Source organism: Drosophila pseudoobscura, chromosome 3, assembly GCF_009870125.1.
Source record: "Drosophila pseudoobscura strain MV-25-SWS-2005 chromosome 3, UCI_Dpse_MV25, whole genome shotgun sequence".
Lineage (NCBI taxonomy): Eukaryota > Metazoa > Arthropoda > Insecta > Diptera > Drosophilidae > Drosophila > Drosophila pseudoobscura.
The window spans coordinates 13,461,596-13,478,807 of record NC_046680.1 but is presented as its reverse complement, the minus strand read 5'-3'; the positions used below and the strand labels follow the sequence as shown (position 1 = coordinate 13,478,807).

The following is a 17,212-nucleotide window of genomic DNA, read 5'->3' as shown; positions in this document are numbered from 1 at the left end:
GAAATCGAAGCAAATACGAGCTTACGGCTCAAAAGCTTGGCCTAAAAGCTGTGCTTTCTTAGGTCTTTACCAAGGTCTGGCAGCGCTGGCGTTTAAATTTTAGGAGATGCTTGCGTAGGCCGAGATCTCAGCTCGTGGTTTTCCACGGTACGAGTATACGTTTTTTAAGCAGTAATCACCCTCCGGGAACGGCAGAACTTTGGTGAGTTGCTCGTCCATAAAGCTAATCGGAAGCTTCTCCACAAATAGGTCGTGCTATGGAAAATATAGGAGACACCATCAATCGAGTGGAGGGAGGTATGACAGAAACTCACATCGTAGGGACAGGAATGGTTCAGGTTTGAGTAGGGGGCAATCAGCCCGAAGAAAAATCGAGTCGTCGGATTCATTTTCCCACTCAAAGCCTTGCAGCCATCGGTGGTGAAATTAAAGAGGAACGGTTTGTAGCCGTTCAGTCTCTGAAGCACTTGAGTCTGGATCTGGAATGGCACTGTGTGATGGGAACGATCGAAGACTAGGTGAAGTAATCTACGAACTGAAACACTCTTTAACGGGAGCATGTGGATCTTTGTGCTCACGGAGAGGTACTTGTAGGTCCGGTTGATCGACTTTAAAAAGCACTTGTCAAACTCCAAAAATTCGCGATCCAGGGTCGTGCATTTCAGGTTGGTGAACTCGACTTTGCAGCTAACCTACAAGAGGTATCTAGTTAGCAAATGGTTTGCAAACAGAAAGTATAGATCCTTGGTTTGGTACGTCGTTGTCCTTACGCCAGAAACTGCAAATCCAAAAACGATCAGGGAGATCAGTAAAGACGATTTAGACGTGGCCATTGTTCATTGACAATTAAAAACCCGTGGTGCGATGCATTTCAGGAAAGATGCTTTGCGAAAATTAAAAAATTGACCAAGCCGAAGTTAAGATGCTCTTGCACTCCATCGGACCTAGGGAAAGTCGGCAAAAAAATTCCCTTTGTGGTATGAATGAATCTGCCCGATTGAAGAGAGGGTATGAGAAGCAAAGCCTAATGACAACGATTTGTCTGCTCAAGCATGAAATACATATAATCATTAGTACAAATAGACTTGATTAATACATACGGCATTTATAGATACAAGCAACATCAATTAAAAAATTCAACCAGAGTTGAGAAACAAAATACAAAACAAAATCGAATGTAATGTTATTTTTCAAAATAAAGATATGTGACCGCCAAATTCGTTCCGCAAAATCGCACAAAAATACCGATATTTTGTAAAACTAACTACCCGGTACATCGATAAGTAGAATCAAATGTATATAATATATAATTGAACGACGTGAAACAAAAGAAAAATAATCTCGATCTGCCCTAATTGTTATATCCCACAAAAATAATAATTAATGCATGTATTGTATTTGCAACTATGAAAGTTATCAACAAAAAATATATCGATATATCAATTTAACATCGCACTAACTGCGAATATACGCCTGTATATATGTAAATTGTTTATAATTAGCTTTTTGTGCGAGACAGCCGATTAAATAATGCAGTTTTCTGCATAATAATTGCCAAATATTGCTTTTGCAACAAGTCAAATCAAAACTCCGAGCCACAAATAGTGTATGGGAACAAAAAAAAACGCGGAAACGAAAACGCGAATAAACGAGAAACGAGACGGGACGAGTCAAGGAAAACAAAGTGCCAAAACAGCAAGAGGGCGAGCCGAGCCGAGCCGTAACCTTCTAAAGAGACTGCGAAAACGGCATTAACTGCAATATAATATGGGTAACGCGGGCAGCTCCACCGTCCACATGCGAGAGCGCCACAAATCCACCGACCTCTCAACGCCAAGTTCTCCCGCACATTTTCGTGACTCGGTTTCAAGCGCAGCTGGCGGTGGTGGGGTTGTTGGGGGGGGTGCTGGGGCACATGGCGGGAGTGCAGCTTTGGCTGGAACTGGAGCGGGAGGCCAAGCTTTCTCGTTCGACAAAAAACATACAGCAGTCTTGAACGAAGGCTCATCGCAAGACGACGACGACCCGTATTATACGGGCGCGGGAGCGGCAGCTAAGCGCACAGCTGATAGCAGCGAAGCAACAGCTGTTCTACGCAGCAGCGGCAGCGGAGAGAAGTTAATCATGGATAACACCGAAGAGGAACAGCAGGCCGCTGGATCACTGCTGCCCCCACTGGCTGGCGATGACGACGACGACGAGCCAAAGAAAACCGCCCTGCCCACAGTCCTTCGCTGGGATGGCGGCGGCAAGAACGTGACCATCTCGGGCACCTTCTCCAATTGGCGACCCATCACAATGGTCCGCAGCCATGGCAATTTTGTGACCATCATCGATCTGCCCGAGGGCGACCACCAGTACAAATTCTGTGTGGACGGCGAATGGAAGCACGATCCAAAGCTGGTGAGTCAATTAGGGAAAATCGATATTCCATTCTATATGTAAATTCGGACGCGATTCGTGGTTGGACACTCGAATGACGCAGTTACTGATTTCGCTCCGCTGTTGTGTAATCGCAGTAAACAAGAGCAGAGCAGAGCAAAAGCCCCCAGTAATCACTATTGGGTGTCGATGGGGTTGGGAGGGGGAGGCGTGTAGATATGCGCATTTGGCCTTTTTCCTCCCTAGTTTTAGCTTTCATTTTTACTATATGAGAGAGTGTTGCGTTCTGTAAACATTCAAACTAAAACAAACAAAGAAGAAACATTTGTAATTAAGGTGAACGAATATTTATAGACGCCACTATAATGGAATGTTTAACAGGATATAACTACAATCAATTTGTACCCATTGCTCATGGGTTTTGCATTACAGAAAAGCGTGGATAACGATGAGGGAGAGAAGAACAATTTGGTGTCTGTGCGGCCATCCGATTTCGAGGTATTCCAAGCTCTGGCCAAAGACAGCGAGAACGTGACCAACTATGCGGAGAAGGAGTACTCGCAGGAGGTGCCGCAGGCCAAGCCCTGGGAGAAGGTGTCCGGCCCCCCAGTGCTGCCGCCACACCTGCTGCAGGTCATACTCAACAAGGACACTCCTCTCTCGGTGAGTACTTGCTAGCCGCATAACCGATAAACATCTCATCTTAATTGGATCTCTGTTACAGTGCGAGCCCACATTGTTGCCTGAACCGAACCATGTGATGTTGAATCACTTGTATGCGCTATCCATCAAGGAGGGGGTAATGGTGCTGAGTGCCACGCATCGCTATCGCAAGAAGTACGTCACGACGCTGCTCTACAAGCCCATTTAGACGATGACCAACTTTAGTCCCCTTATGATCTAAGAATCTGGTTTTAATGAGGGGTAATGGTAATCCATCTATCTCTCCTGTCAAATCTACTATAGCGCATGGGATGTGTATTTTATTTGTTCTCTTTATTAAGCGTTGTATTTTTTATTAGGTAAATATACGGAATTTGTAAAAATATAAGTTTATTGCATTGTGTCATACATAGGTTTTGAATTTATCTCTAAGAATTTTAAAGTAATTTAAAGCTTTTTGTTCTCTATTCCAATCTGATATGTACCTAATGTCACGAATACTATTAATAATTTGGGCATCTATGCATCTATATATCCGCAACTGTCGAATTGTCGTGTCCCTGTTCTGTTCTGTTCTGTTCTGTTCTCTATTCCCAGACTTACACTTTGTTTTCTGATTTTGATCAATTGTTTTGGAAAAACTATTCATCTATCACATGTGTTCGGAAAGTCTTCGGAATCGCAAACGGAATTTATGCGCAGGTAATTTTGCTTATTTGAGTATGGTTTCGTTGTTCGTAAGGAAACGAAACGCCTCTAGTCAGGCAATAGTTGAGCAAGAGTATTGCCAGCGTCGTCATCTCACCTCATAGTCATCGGCGGCTTCTACATCAGCTTGACCTTGTGGTCCAGATGCTCCACCACTTCCACCTTCTTGTCCAACAGCAGAGCGGACGCAGGCAGGGCCAGGGCCTGTTTGTACTGAAACCGTTCGTACATTTTTTTGGAGGTGTGCTGAAACTCGCCATCCTCGTCAAAGAGGGCCTTGGTAAAGTACTCCGTGAACAGTCGACCCATGTATTGATCCCTGGTGGACGGCCACCAGCCCTCTAGGAAACCGATGTGGCCTCCGCGCGCCGTGATAACAATTGCCACATGGGTACACTGATTGGCGGCCTTGACGGGGATGGCGTCCAACGGTTGGAACGGATCATCGGCAGCGCTCAGGCAGAGGAGCGGCACTGATATTTGATCCAGCTTGTTGTGGAGCGTCGCATCCGAGTAGTAGTCGTTGACATGGGCATACCCGAACTGCTTGGCGGTGAACAGCTCATCGAACTCCTTGATGGTCTTGCAGCGCAGAATGCGCTGTATGTCAATGTCCGAGTCCTGATAGATTTCCCTGTAAATGTCCAAATGGTTGCGCAAGGTGCGGCACAGACTGCCAGCGAGATGACGACCGAGCAAGCTGTTGATTACTGGCTTTTCAATGCTAGCGCTTCCCTTGTGGACATCCCACGGCACAGATATGATCTTGGCCGCCGACAGAAAGCTGCGGGCCTCGTCGCTCTTGCGCGCCAAATAGTTGCCCAATATCAGCCCTCCCATGGAGATGCCTGTGGCCCCCAGTTTGCACTGAGCCGGCAAAACTCTCCTCACGTGCTGGACCACCTCGCAGAGATCCTCACAATTAGCGGCACAGTAGAGCCGCGGCGTCTTCAGCTCAATGCCGCCGAGGCCGCGATTGTTAAAGACCACCACACGCATCCCAGACTGTTTGGCGGCGAAGACCAGACACTTGATGTACTCAGCCTGCGACTCGCCGGTCAGTCCGGGCAGTATGAGAATGCAGGGGGCATTCACGTTGCAATCCTCCTCCATCCAGTCAAGGGCCACCTCTCCGCCATCCGTTAGGCTGAGAATCTCGCGGCGGTAATTGACGCGCGGCAGACTCTTGGAGCGCAGCAGGCTCGCAAGAACGGTCTGGGCACGGCTCTCAACGCACCAGAAAGTGGGCCAGTACTTGTTCTCCAGGGTGGGCACCTTCCGAATCAAGTACTGCTTGAACGGCCCGTCCGAACAAGCGATTATCGGTCGCTGTAATTACACCGCATTAGTCAGCCGCGGTACATGACGACATCGCACTCACCTTGACCACCTGGATTAGGTAATAGACTACATAGGCAATAATGGCCAGGCCGAGCACATGAAGACGCGGCAGGTTGGAGAGGTACGCGTACATCGAGTAGAACATCGCGACTGGCTCTGAGTGAAACTTTCTTACTGCTAACTCGGAACTTTGGACACGACACCGAGACGGGCGAGAACTGGTAGAACGGTGGAAGGGAAGGAAGGGTGTAATCAAATCAGGAATGAAATCATTTATAACAAGGCGCTGCGCTGCAAAGCTGCAATTGTTGTGTGAATGAAATTGTCCACAGCCACTGGTTGTTATCGCTAAGTACGATAGTACTTGGACAAGGAGGAGGCGGCATATCTAATCGTGCCCGCCGTATGTATTTAATGTATGCATATGGATTTTGATTGAACGAGTCAGCACCGCACATGCCTTGAATGGGACACTCAAGTTAGTTAACAGCCTTATCTCTCTCACTCACAGCAGTTCTCGGCGGGGTTGTAGTTGATGATGATGATGATAGTGGCTGCTGCTGCTGCTTCTCCTGTCAGCACTGCCGGACTGCAGGCGTACAGCCAGGACGGCACAGCCGCGACTTGTGCATAGCAAGTCGGAGATATTGTAGTAGACGGCTGCCACCTTTAGGTGGGGACCGCGGGCAAGAGCACACAACATGGCTAGGGGCGGGCAATCGGCAATCAAGCCGTATCTAATGCTACACTAATGCTTATCACTACGATACTGTGATGTGAGAAGAGTTTGCACTACAAGTGCTATTGCTACAATTTATTGTCCGGTCACCGCCAATTTTACAGCTTTGCATAACGGTCCGCAAATGTGCGCTTACCTTGAAAAGTGGAAATAAAAATTTTGAAATAAAATTTAGACAATGATTTAAACGCTTTGTATATGAATAGTGATGTGAAAAACAAGTGTGAGAACAAAGCCTGTTTGGGTTAGCTGCAGTGGGTATACTGATATTGGCCCGCGTTAGACGGCATCATCACGTGCACGCCGCACGAAACAAAATCAATCGACGGAGCAGGGACGCGACCGTGGGTCCGAGTGAGCACCGATTGGTTATTGGCATATTTAGTGGGTGTTATAGGTGCCTTGCCTGGCAATTACCGTGCCAAGAATGACGAAACCGAATAGAATACATGCGGATGTATACTATAACACTCTTTGCTTACTTCTTTGCTGTACTTTTTTCGCTGGGGACCACAAATATTTTTTTGTACTGCAAGCAATTGCAATGGCGCTGACACGCACTTATGTAACCTTAAAAATATGAAGCATTTCTATTGCGCACAACCAGCTAAACTATATGAACAAAACCAAATTGTTTGTTGTTGTAAAAATTGATATGTGCACACAAACAGAAATATAGGGGACGCCAACAACTCAAATCTAGCCACCATTCGATAGCAATACAACAGCTGATCGGATGCACATCGGATCCATCGATAACACCGTACAGCTGTTCGATAGTTGCGATAGTTCGATAGCGCATATTCGATACAACGTCTTGTCGGGTGCGTTTCGCGTTGTTGCCTTCCCTTCCAATTTCTTGCATAAAATAAAGCTTAAGCTAAGGGTTTCAAGTGAATTATTAATTATTGTGGCCAGCATTTTATTGTGCAGTGATCCCCTTCCCTGAGTGCAAGTAGTCGAGCAGGGCAGAATTTGTGCGAAAGAAAACAACACAACGAAAATGATTCAATGACGTCGCGAAACGAATCCGAATCGACAAAGAGAAAGAGCAAGAAAAGTGGCCTGTATCTGCCTCCCGTATGCTGCTGCTGCTGGGCTGGTTGACAGCATAATCAGTATTAAAATTGTGTGAAAACAGCCTAAATTGGGACAACAAAATCAAATCAATATCTTTAAGAGAGGAAAACATGTGCTAAACGCCAACTACACATCATAATGGGGTCGCGTATCAAGTGAGTATTCCCCAGGCTGCTGTTTGCTGCTGGCCTGCAGTGGGCGTTTCGCTTGGCTGCCGCCTGCCTGACTGTCTGACAGTCAGTGATGGAGCCCACTTTTCGCCCCATACTCTCACGACGAGTCGTGCCTAGTATATCATTTGTAAATGAGCTAACACCCCACTTCATGATTGTTGTGTTCTGTTCTGTGCTTGGCTCGACAGGAACGATGTGAAGAAACTCTTTGAGTTTTGGTGCGAGATCAAGCCCACACCCGGCCTGGAGCGAGGGACAAGCCCACGGAACGGCGCCGCCGCCACTCCTGCTGGTGTGATCGTGGAGAGCTTCCCGGAAGGATTCCGCGATAAAGAGGTGCTAACCGGCATACCATCGTTTGCGTTTCCCTGCGATCTCGAAAGGTGCGTATACTCACAGCTCCCTCCCATCGCTCTATATATATATGTAGGTTTGCTCTTTGCGTGTTTCCGGTCACTTGGCATTAGTCAGAGACGTCCATTTATAAGCAATATGCAACACACTGGCACTGGCACAGGCTGCCTTTTGCGCAAGACTCACCGTCGACTTTGGCATCGCGCGCGATCATCGCATAGACAACGGCAACAAAAACAACAACAGAAAAATACCTAGCTGCCTGTTAATGTTCCATTGATGATTCATGCGCCCCACGAAACAATCCGACCCGACCGACCACTTCCACTCCACTCCGTCCATGGAGCGTACAGTACATATGTATAACCTGTTGTGCCGTTGTGTTTTTGGCATTTGTTTACACGGCCTGCTCGCAGAATGTATGATCATTATTCTTATTCAATGCTCTTTTTTGTTGAAGCGTTGAACACAACCATTCGTCGTTTTATTTCCTGGATTATCGTCTGGAACTGTATCAATCTGATGTGGCACTACGTCAGCAGTGGTTCTGAACGAAATCATGGCTCCCTTTCGAAATATTTACCCCTTAGCTTTATCTCTGCAGTTGGTACTGGGTACTGGGAATATCTGCAAATCCAACAATTTGAGGCAATTATATTTTCTGTTCTTCGCTACAATCGCTACAAGCCAATTATAGCAACAAATATTTGCTGAAAACGCTCTGACCTACAGTTTATCAATATTTTGTTGAGTTTTCTCTCACCCTCACAGAGCAGGCGGAGCCCTGCGATAATGAAAGTCAAGTCCAAGTCAATGTACCGACCATCCGCACATCCAATTTCCTTGTCCCCAACACCCGCATGAGTTGCGCTTTGTCCGTTGTTTGTCGTCGGCCGTCTGCCTTTGCATATTGAATTAAATAATGACACGATCCGATCCGAAGCACTTAAATCTAACAACTCTTTATGTAACGCTACGCAAAGCGCAGAAAAGACCCGACACGAGAAATATGCAAAGCTGGTGGACGGACAATGGGAAACGTGCGCTCTGGTAATGAGACTTTGCTCCATCATTGTGGGTTGATATTGCGAAATTGCGATTTATTTTGAATGCTTAAATGCGAAAGAGTTGCCGATTTCAATGCATAATTATTATTAAATCGAAAAGAGACAGACTACGATCAAAGCGAGGGTAGCATTTGCGGGGTTTAGATTATTGCTACTCAAGCTATATTTACGCTCCTCTCAACCGCACTTAACCTTATACATATCTTATATCCCGATCTCTGATCCTCCGTGAATAGAATAGGCAAGCCGAAAGAATAACGGACAGCTAAGTGACGGAGTCAAGAAAAATAAGCAAAGAGAATAGAAGATCATAGAGCCAAATCTGGCTGTAAGTTCATACACAGTCTGAATGATCAAAATACACTACAAAATATAAATACACAGCAAAAAAGTATCATTCTTTATGTTGAAAACTTCCGAGGTATCCGTTTCGGATCCCTTCATTTTATAAGTACGAGTATCATTTCTTGATAAGAAATTCATCAAAATTTGTTGAATCACTTGGAAAGCTGTTGATCAATTTACAGAAAACGGACAGACAATGGATATAAGACGAACAAAATGGAACAGAAAGGGTATTATAATAGGCGCTAAAAAGTGCTGCACAAAACACTGGCAAGCTCAACGAGCGGAGTAAACGAAATTCAAATGATTTGTATGTTTTAATAATTAATTTTGAATTCACATCAGACGTTTTGTGCGGCTTTTGTGCTGTTATGGTTGGCGTGGTCAGTGCGCTGCGAAATCGCGTTTATTTGGGTTAAGAGTCGAACAAAAAGAAGACGAAAGCAGACTTAACGCGCCAACGGTTAACATTAGTCACTGAAGTGCGCGCCCAAGACGGTTGGGGGTCGGTCTGTTCTTCGCGTGTAGTAACACATCTGTTCAACCATTGGGCAAAATGCATGACAAGGCCATGTGATGGATGGATGACGCGCTTCCAAGCGGATGCTAACAGGGCAAACGATTCATGTATGGCTTTCCAGGGGAATTGGCAAACTATAGACTACTTTTGACCTAAAAAAAGAGATACAAGACTGTCCAGAGTAATGTAAATCCTGTTGCACGACAAACTACTATTGTGTATGCTTTTTAAATTGGACAAGAAAGCTATGAAACGCACTGTAGCCTTAGTTTAAGTGATGACCAAGATTTGAAAACGTTTCTTTTGATTAAACCCAATTGTGCTTCATCTTTAATCATCTACACAGCGACTCGGTGCAATCGTATTCGTTTGTCCACACCACAGGCGACTCAAAATGGCGTTTTGGCTTCTGTCGACACGATCCCAAGGCGAAAACTGCGATGGTTCTGATCACCTACTTGCCGTGGCACGATACCTTCCTGAAACTGTTGCCCGTGCTGGCGGAGCTGAAGCGAACCGATGCGAATGGCTTCAGGACGTTCCTGTCGGAGGCCTACAATCGTGGAGTGCCCGATTCGGGCGGCAGTCTGACAGTCTTCTATAACAGCGGACGGAGTGTAAGTGAAATGGGAATCCACACATCCACATCAATGTAGTAATCCAATTTGTATTCCTATTTTGAACAGCATTTTATGTTCGAGCGTCCGCTGCAGTTCCAGTTGCCCAGCATGCCGGAAAACGTGAGTGTCCAGCTGAATCTTATTTGGGATTAGAATATCAACCTCGTTATTTGTTGCAGCACAATCTCAGTCTGTACTACAACTTTGTGGACCCCAAGGAGATGATAGCTGTGTTTGCGGCCATGCTGGCCGAGCGGCGGATCATATTCACCTCGCGACACCTGGATCGCCTGTCCTCGTGCATACAGGCAGCCAATGCATTCCTATTCCCCATGGTCTGGCAGCACATATTCATCCCGGTGCTGCCGTGGGAGTTCAAAGACTACCTGGGGGCCCCCATGCCATATTTAATTGGTGTGCCAAAGCCTGTGCTCGAAACTGTACGTAGATGGAGGCCGCATTTATGGCGATAAATGATTACTATTTCGTTGCACTTTCAACAGGTATCCGAGGATGAGCTCGGGGAAGTTGTGATCTTAAACTGTGATACGAAGACATTTGAGAGTCCCTTTGACGATGTTCACGATATGCCCGCGGAGATTGTGTCGCAGCTGAAGAAGCATCTGAATCACACGCAGGACCACATTGGGGATCGCATCTCGAAGATATTTCTGAATGCGCTGGTGCAGCTGATTGGCGGCTATCGGGACGCCGTTGAGTACCATGAGACTAGCAAGACGTTCAACCACGACAAATTCATTGAATCTCGGCCGGCCCATTTGCGGCCATTTCTTGCCAAAATGATGGAGCTACAGATCTTTGCACAGTTCATCGATGATCGCCTGAAGATGCTCAACAGCGGCCTTGGCTTCTCCGACGAATTCGAGCTGGAGACCGTGCGCTATGCGGAGAAGATGCGCAAGCGTGGCCGCAACTTTCTGAAGAATGTCAAGGACAAGGTGAGCCGCACTGGAGAGCCAACCGCTAGCTTCTAGCTGATAGCCGCTAGCCGCTAGCCCATCGCCATATCCATCCACCGCAGCCCATCCCATTCCTCAGCACATTCCCACCACCAACAAGAATCATCCCCCATACAGTTGTCGGGTTTGGAAGAGGAACGAACGCAATAATGCTCTGCCGCTAACAGACCCTGCCTGTTACAGCCATACTCTTAAGTTTCCCATTTCCCACTATTTCCCATTCTCCCATTGATATTCTTACATTTGATTTGATCTATTTCGCAGTATTATTTGGGAAAGCGCAGTGTTTCGCAAGTGTTTGCCAAGAACTTGTATACAATACAAAGTCCAGTCCATCAATAGCAAATACCAATATACAAACGAGTAGACTGTAACTCTCTCCCCCCAACACCTCACAGCCAACTTTACCTCTAAATCTCTGAAAAAATGTTAGTTCAATATAAAATTATATGCCTAAACGAATTGTCGTCCTAACAACAAGCGAATGCAACCACAACTGCACTTAACTCAAATTCCTGTTTGGCAAAAACTAAAACCAAAATCAGTTATCTACAGTTTTCTACGTACATCAAATTGTTGAGAATGTTTAGTTAGTTCGTGTTTTGTATGCCTGATAATACATTTTGTCTGTGTCGTTGGCATTTTGAACAGAATCACTAGCCTAAACAGGATCCTTCAGTCTATATTTTTAGACTGCGAAAGCTTTGATAAGCTTGTACAACAGCGGCTGGCACGACCGGGCACATTGATGCTCGACACTCGCAAGCGAATAGTACAAAAACAACATACATGTCCTGTGTATGATTCTCTATTCTAGTTTCGCCGTTGTTGTTGCTGAACTGCTCCCAAATTTAACAAGCGTGCCGTGCCCACCGCTGCTTTAGAACATTGTTGGTTATGGTTTTTGTTTAATAAACGCAGGCTTTTTTCGTACTAATACAAAAACACTCTCTATAAGGACTAATCCTCAAGAATACACAACGTTTGTACGGGTAGTTGCACCTCTATCATCGCTTTCTATCCTAACATTCTCATAGTCTATTCTGGCTAATAATTTTAGAACTTCTCTCACGCTGTAGTCTCCACCAAACTAGGTACTAACTCATAGCCATCATTCCATCCATCATTCCATTCATTTATTCCATTGGGAGCTAGTAAGTTCTGTCAAAACTGACTTTGAACCCTCCCCAAAAGCGCTCGCTGATCTCGAATCCTAATCATCATACGACAAGCCTCATTGCCCTCATAGCTATCAGCAGTGCCATCGAAACCATTAAGCGTAGTGTTAGTTTAAGCGTAGCTTTAGGCTTAATAGCCCAGCAGTTGGACCTCATTATCTCTCATTCACATTGTATATCGCCCGTATCCGTATCCGTGTCTCCGTCTCGTCTCTCTTTCATATGCCGCTTGGAACTCAACTCTCATGCCACCCACGTAATCCGCACCCGCTGTGTACTACTGTGCTTCTTCTGTACTACTTGCTCTCGTTTCGCTTCGTTTCGTTTCGTTTCGTTGCTTCGGTGACGACTCCGCTCCGTCAGACTAATCCTGCTGTTAAGTCTGCAGTCAAATCGGTGAGTGGTTCAAGCCCCTAGTTATTAATACCTGAATGATGTCTCTTTGTGTTGCCTTCTGCAATGGTGATAATCCTCTCGCTAACCTGTGTGTTTTGCCTTCCATCCTTCAGGTGAAGGACGGATCGCGGGGCATGAAGACCGCCTACAAGGGCTTCAAGACCAAGCTGCGGGAGAACGGCAACCAGTTCGGCGGAACCAACTTTCACTTTGGCCTGAACTCGCCCACCCACTCGGACCGACCGGACGGCGGAAGTGGAGGATACGTGCGCAGCGGCAGGGCCCTTGGAGCGGCCCACCACTCGGCACCCAGTTCTCCAGTAACCAGCAAGCGGCTGGACAATGGAATCGGAGGCATCCAATGCACGGGCACCGGCCTCGGCCTCGGAACTGGCAGCAGCAGCACTCACACAAACGGCTCGCTGGCCAGAGAGCCCCGGGAGTACGGGACGCGACGCGGTCCCGTTCCGCTGGCGATGTCTAGCTCGAGTAGCCACATACAGCCGAACGGTCATGCGTACGGTGCGCATGCTGTTGCTCATTATGGCCATCATTTGGGTGCGTCTCCTGCTGTCAGCTCAGCGAGCTCGCTCTGCTCATCGTCAGAGATGAACCTATCGCAGGAGCTGCAAAACCATCCGCTCTTCAAGACGCCGGCCGTGGATCGCAGTGTAAGTAGTTTGGTGCGGGCGTACGAGAGTCGGCTGCAGCAGCAGCAGCTCCAATAGCTGCCTGACGCGCAGCTAATTCTAGTGTGGTTCGTTCACCCGCTTGCCCTGCCCCTCAGCTAACTCGACTCCATGCGTGTCGTCCGTCACTCATCTCGATGTACTGTGAAATTTATGTTATTCTCATGCTCTTCTTGTTTTTGTTTCCGTGTTTGTGTCGTGTCTGTGTCCACTGTCTGTCGCTGTCGCTTCATGTCTTTCACAAACATACAAACACTTAAACCACAACCGAACACATGCACTTGCCACATCACTACATCAACGAATCGACAAAACCATTATCGCATCGCCATTGACCCACACAGCTTAAGCCAAGCGCAGAGCACCACACCACACGCACTCAGCGAGGAGGAGCGCCGCCGGCTCGCCCACCGCCTCCGCAGTCCACGCTGCAGACCACGCTATCCACGCCAGCGTCCGCCTTTTACTACAATCATCCGTATGCCACGCATCAGCACGTGGAGACAAAGCCGCCGCGGCACACCTCCACGCCGAGCAAGCCACGTCAGCCACTTCCCACTACGGACTGCAGCTTTGATAGTCCACCGGATGTACAGTCGCCCCCCATTCCGCCGCGGAGATCCAATGCTGTGGCCGCAACAGCGGCAGCCGTCAGTGCGGAGATCAGCAAGCTGGAGCGTAACTGCTGGCAGGACGAGCCAGAACCAAACGATTCCGTACGCAACTCAAACGCATCTTCAACGTCGACGTCGTCTTCCTGCTCCTCCGGCGCCTCCTTCGTGACGGCCGCCTCAACGTTCTCGCACCTGAATGTCTCCGACCCGCCCATTCCGACACCAAGGGCCAAGAGAGAGGTACACCAGCTGCGACGTTAACTTACTAAGAAGCCCATCCTGGTTGTGGTCCCCCTACCATCTCACACTAACACACACATGCCGTGCCCCCCTCCCCTCATGTAGAGACTGACTCCTCCTCGGCCTACTCCTCACATGCCTCATTTGGCCAACGTAGCTAACTCCTTTCAGTTTCAATTTCGTTCATCTGTTGCTCCAGAGAAAGTAGAATTCATTTGAAAGTACTACATATAATCATTTAACGAAATAATAATCTCATAAAGAGAGTAGTAGACTCCATAAAAGAGAAGTATGCGTATGTATATCCATGATCACCACTAACAATCATAGCAAGTTATAAAGTAATGATGGTAATCCTCCCATAAAGTATATATTACGATATGTCTGTCTGTCCGTCCTGTCTCAGAGACAACAATGACTCCTATGTTATCAGACTGATTCCATTATGTTTCAAAAAATTGCCTATAGCTTGAAGAAAACCATTTACCGTGGTTGACTCCCTGCCATGAGGTCGCTTGCTCTGTTCCTCGTCTAGTGGCTCCCCCTGGCGGAGTGAGCGAGATATAACGGAATTGGTATCACAACCTCTCGACTTTTTTGTGTAAATCCGTATTGTCTTTTGCAGTTTTTTTTTTTTTAACTTTTAGGGATATGTACGCGTTCTATGTTTTCTTCTCTATTGCGTATCCTTATTAATTATTATTTCTAATCTACTGCACTGCATAATATATTTAATCGTAGATGCTTGTAACTGGTAGAAAGTAGTATTCAAGTGGTTGAAAGCCCAATTAAAACCGAAACATAGAAAACATCTTCACACCCTTGGCTTTAACCGTATTTTAACCAACCCCAACCTGTCTGTGCCTCCCTTCCCGCAGCAGTCCCAGCAGCAGCACCATCAGACGCTGGAGGACAGCATGAACGATCTGATATCGCTGGACGATAGCAACAACACCAGCTTCGATCTGGAGGACTTTGATCCGTTAAACCAGAATGCACGGCCACTTCCTCCGCTGAGTAAAGTCTTCAGTAAGAAATCCTGTACACTTCCAGCGGGAGTCAACAGCAGCATGGTAACCACAGCGGCGCCGGGCAACAGCGTCAGCAACCCACTCTATCCGTATTTCGCCCCCAAGCACATGGCTACTGTTGCCGCGGTGACCGGAGGTCGAGCCCCACCGTTGCCGCCGCAAATCCAGCGCAGCACCATTGCTGCCAGGCCGGACGATGACTTTGAGCTGCTGCGCAAATACGGGCTGGATCAGTTCACGTTGAATGCCACGGCAGCGGAAAAGCAGCAGCACCAACAGCAAAAGCCGGCCATAACAACGGCAGGGAGTGCGGCTGGGAAGGGCATGAACAACTGGACGACGTTCGACTAGAGGGTATCCGCATCCCGCTAGAGAGACATACCAAAATAAGTGTGATTCATTCAAATGTGTTGTAAATAGATAGAGATATGCGGAAGTCAGGATGGGATCACGATTAATCGGTGACCGATGACCGACAACAGCAAATTAACTCGAATTAAGTATTGTAGTCAAGCTATCCTATCTTCAGTGGCCCGTTCGGTTCGTTCTTTCAGATCAGATCAAAGTAAATAAGTTTGTGTAAATAATTGCTCAGTGGCGTGGCATATTGTATTTAGTAAGTTGCATGAAACGGAAACTCTCCGAAAACTACGAATTGTATATTTGACTTCCAAAAATCAAAAGACAGACATAAACTATTGTATTGTAGCAAGGATTTAAAAATATAAAAATATAATAGTATCAACAATAAATTCTAGTTCAACAATGTACAACAAACAAGTTATTTGATTGGATCCCATTCCTCTTGGAGGTTTTACTTTGTCTTGTTCTCGGCCATGCAGCTTCTTATCCGTGCATTCAGAGCCTCTGCTCCTTTAAGATTCATCTCCTCATTGTCGGGTATCAATAGGTTCATGCGCTTGAGCCATGCTGTAATCTGGGGATAACGATCCGGATCAGGCGGTATAAGCAATTCCAATGTCACGAGCGTTGTATGAATCGAAACATCCGCTACGCTCAGATCGTTGCCTGCTGCAAAGTTTCCCTTCAACAGAAAGTGCTCGAGGTCTGCGTAGGCATTGTGGCAGAGAGTCAGAGACCTCTGGTTGAGCTCCGCCTCGCCGCCGTAAATGATAACCTGGAATAGCACACCGTTCTCGTAGTGCAAACGATGATCGACATGCGCCCGTTTCTTTAGATCCTTCGGATACAGCTGGTCGTCCTTGGCATATTTCCCCACCATGAAGCATATAATGGCATGGCTGTCTACATAAACCTCACCGTCGGTGTCCACAAATACCGGAATCTGATGCTGGGGATTGAGCTGCGGGAAGAGTGTGGAGTGTGAAAGCCGCTCAAAAACGGGGAAAGCTAGAGCCAGTTTGTGTATATAGTACCTTTAAAAACTCCTCGCTGCAATGCTCTTTCTTGGAAAAATCCACAGGCCTGTTTTCAAAGAGAGAACCTACATATTTTTGTAGATATCGATGAAGTGCGGAGACGACTTACTTGAGCTCCAGGTCCAAGCCAATTAGCTTTGCAGTAATTATGCAAGCTCTGGCTGGAGGGCTGAACAGAGCGTAGTACAGAGTTGGCCTTGACATTTTGTAATATGCTAAAACACTACTGTTGTGTTGCTTTGAGTGAACAAAAATTAGTTGTTTACTTAAGTGAGTAACTGATACTTCCAAACTGTTATTTTTTGCTCACTTGTTCTTTTATGTTCACTAGTTCATAATTGCTCAATTGCTCTTTTTTGTTCACCAGTTCATTTTTGCTAGTTCATTCTCTACTCACTTTTTGCGCAATTTTGCTCCTCAAACGGCATTTTGCGTTCTGACAGTTGTTGCTCATATTTGCGTTTAATTCACCCTTTTGGTATTACCGGCAAAGCTGTTGACTCTTTTAAAAATTCGGTATGTCGCTAATTCGAAAGTACGAAAGTAGTGCAATTTGAAATCATTTCGAGGAAGTTGGACGCCCAGAAGCCAAGTGCAAGAATGTTTACCCCACGCCGTCAAAACGCGTTTGCAGGGTTACAACAGGTACTGACCTGCGAACCTGTAGGTGCGAGAATTGAGTGGGGGTGGCA

The 17,212-nt window shown here is 46.7% G+C and overlaps 5 protein-coding genes across 16 annotated transcripts; 2 read left to right on the top strand and 3 right to left on the bottom strand.

Moving 5' to 3' along the window:
• Positions 1 to 119: 119 nt before the first annotated feature.
• LOC6898538 (uncharacterized) lies at positions 120 to 1,333 on the bottom strand. Its single transcript, XM_033377569.1, has 2 exons — positions 771 to 1,333; positions 120 to 692 (listed from the first exon to the last, which is right to left on the bottom strand). The coding sequence occupies exons 1-2, from the start codon at positions 831 to 833 to the stop codon at positions 165 to 167; spliced, it is 591 nt and encodes a 196-aa protein (XP_033233460.1). The 5' UTR covers positions 834 to 1,333; the 3' UTR covers positions 120 to 164.
• Positions 1,334 to 1,462: 129 nt separating this feature from the next.
• Positions 1,463 to 3,433, top strand: alc (5'-AMP-activated protein kinase subunit beta-1). The gene is made up of 3 exons (XM_001361087.4): positions 1,463 to 2,403; positions 2,815 to 3,045; positions 3,107 to 3,433. Exons 1-3 carry the CDS (start codon positions 1,768 to 1,770, stop codon positions 3,251 to 3,253), a joined length of 1,014 nt encoding a protein of 337 aa, XP_001361124.2. The 5' UTR covers positions 1,463 to 1,767; the 3' UTR covers positions 3,254 to 3,433.
• Positions 3,419 to 6,489, bottom strand: Hydr1 (phospholipase Hydr1). 3 transcript variants are annotated; one of them, XM_015184549.2, is made up of 4 exons: positions 6,316 to 6,489; positions 5,604 to 5,969; positions 5,135 to 5,312; positions 3,419 to 5,082 (listed from the first exon to the last, which is right to left on the bottom strand). In XM_015184549.2, exons 2-4 carry the CDS (start codon positions 5,795 to 5,797, stop codon positions 3,871 to 3,873), a joined length of 1,584 nt encoding a protein of 527 aa, XP_015040035.2. In that variant the 5' UTR covers positions 5,798 to 5,969; positions 6,316 to 6,489; the 3' UTR covers positions 3,419 to 3,870. The 3 variants fall into 3 exon arrangements, with proteins under 3 accessions (XP_015040035.2, XP_015040034.2, XP_015040033.2); XM_015184548.2 differs by lacking the exon at positions 5,604 to 5,969; XM_015184547.2 differs by lacking the exons at positions 5,604 to 5,969; positions 6,316 to 6,489 and adding an exon at positions 5,970 to 6,274.
• Positions 6,490 to 6,616: 127 nt separating this feature from the next.
• LOC4804586 (DENN domain-containing protein 1A) lies at positions 6,617 to 15,872 on the top strand. 8 transcript variants are annotated; one of them, XM_033377563.1, is made up of 10 exons: positions 6,617 to 7,068; positions 7,275 to 7,469; positions 9,719 to 9,989; positions 10,059 to 10,112; positions 10,172 to 10,432; positions 10,496 to 10,951; positions 12,514 to 12,546; positions 12,660 to 13,217; positions 13,580 to 14,089; positions 14,971 to 15,872. In XM_033377563.1, exons 1-10 carry the CDS (start codon positions 7,052 to 7,054, stop codon positions 15,469 to 15,471), a joined length of 2,856 nt encoding a protein of 951 aa, XP_033233454.1. In that variant the 5' UTR covers positions 6,617 to 7,051; the 3' UTR covers positions 15,472 to 15,872. The 8 variants fall into 8 exon arrangements, with proteins under 8 accessions (XP_033233454.1, XP_001361123.2, XP_015040031.1 ...); XM_001361086.4 differs by having other exon boundaries at positions 14,968 to 15,872; XM_015184545.2 differs by lacking the exon at positions 12,514 to 12,546 and having other exon boundaries at positions 14,968 to 15,872.
• On the bottom strand, positions 15,819 to 17,131 carry GstE13 (Glutathione S transferase E13). 3 transcript variants are annotated; one of them, XM_001361085.5, is made up of 4 exons: positions 16,918 to 17,125; positions 16,630 to 16,757; positions 16,518 to 16,566; positions 15,819 to 16,444 (listed from the first exon to the last, which is right to left on the bottom strand). In XM_001361085.5, the coding sequence occupies exons 1-4, from the start codon at positions 16,972 to 16,974 to the stop codon at positions 15,935 to 15,937; spliced, it is 744 nt and encodes a 247-aa protein (XP_001361122.2). In that variant the 5' UTR covers positions 16,975 to 17,125; the 3' UTR covers positions 15,819 to 15,934. The 3 variants fall into 3 exon arrangements, with proteins under 3 accessions (XP_001361122.2, XP_033233458.1, XP_033233459.1); XM_033377567.1 differs by having other exon boundaries at positions 16,831 to 16,934; XM_033377568.1 differs by lacking the exon at positions 16,630 to 16,757 and having other exon boundaries at positions 16,518 to 16,585; positions 16,918 to 17,131.
• Positions 17,132 to 17,212: the final 81 nt, after the last annotated feature.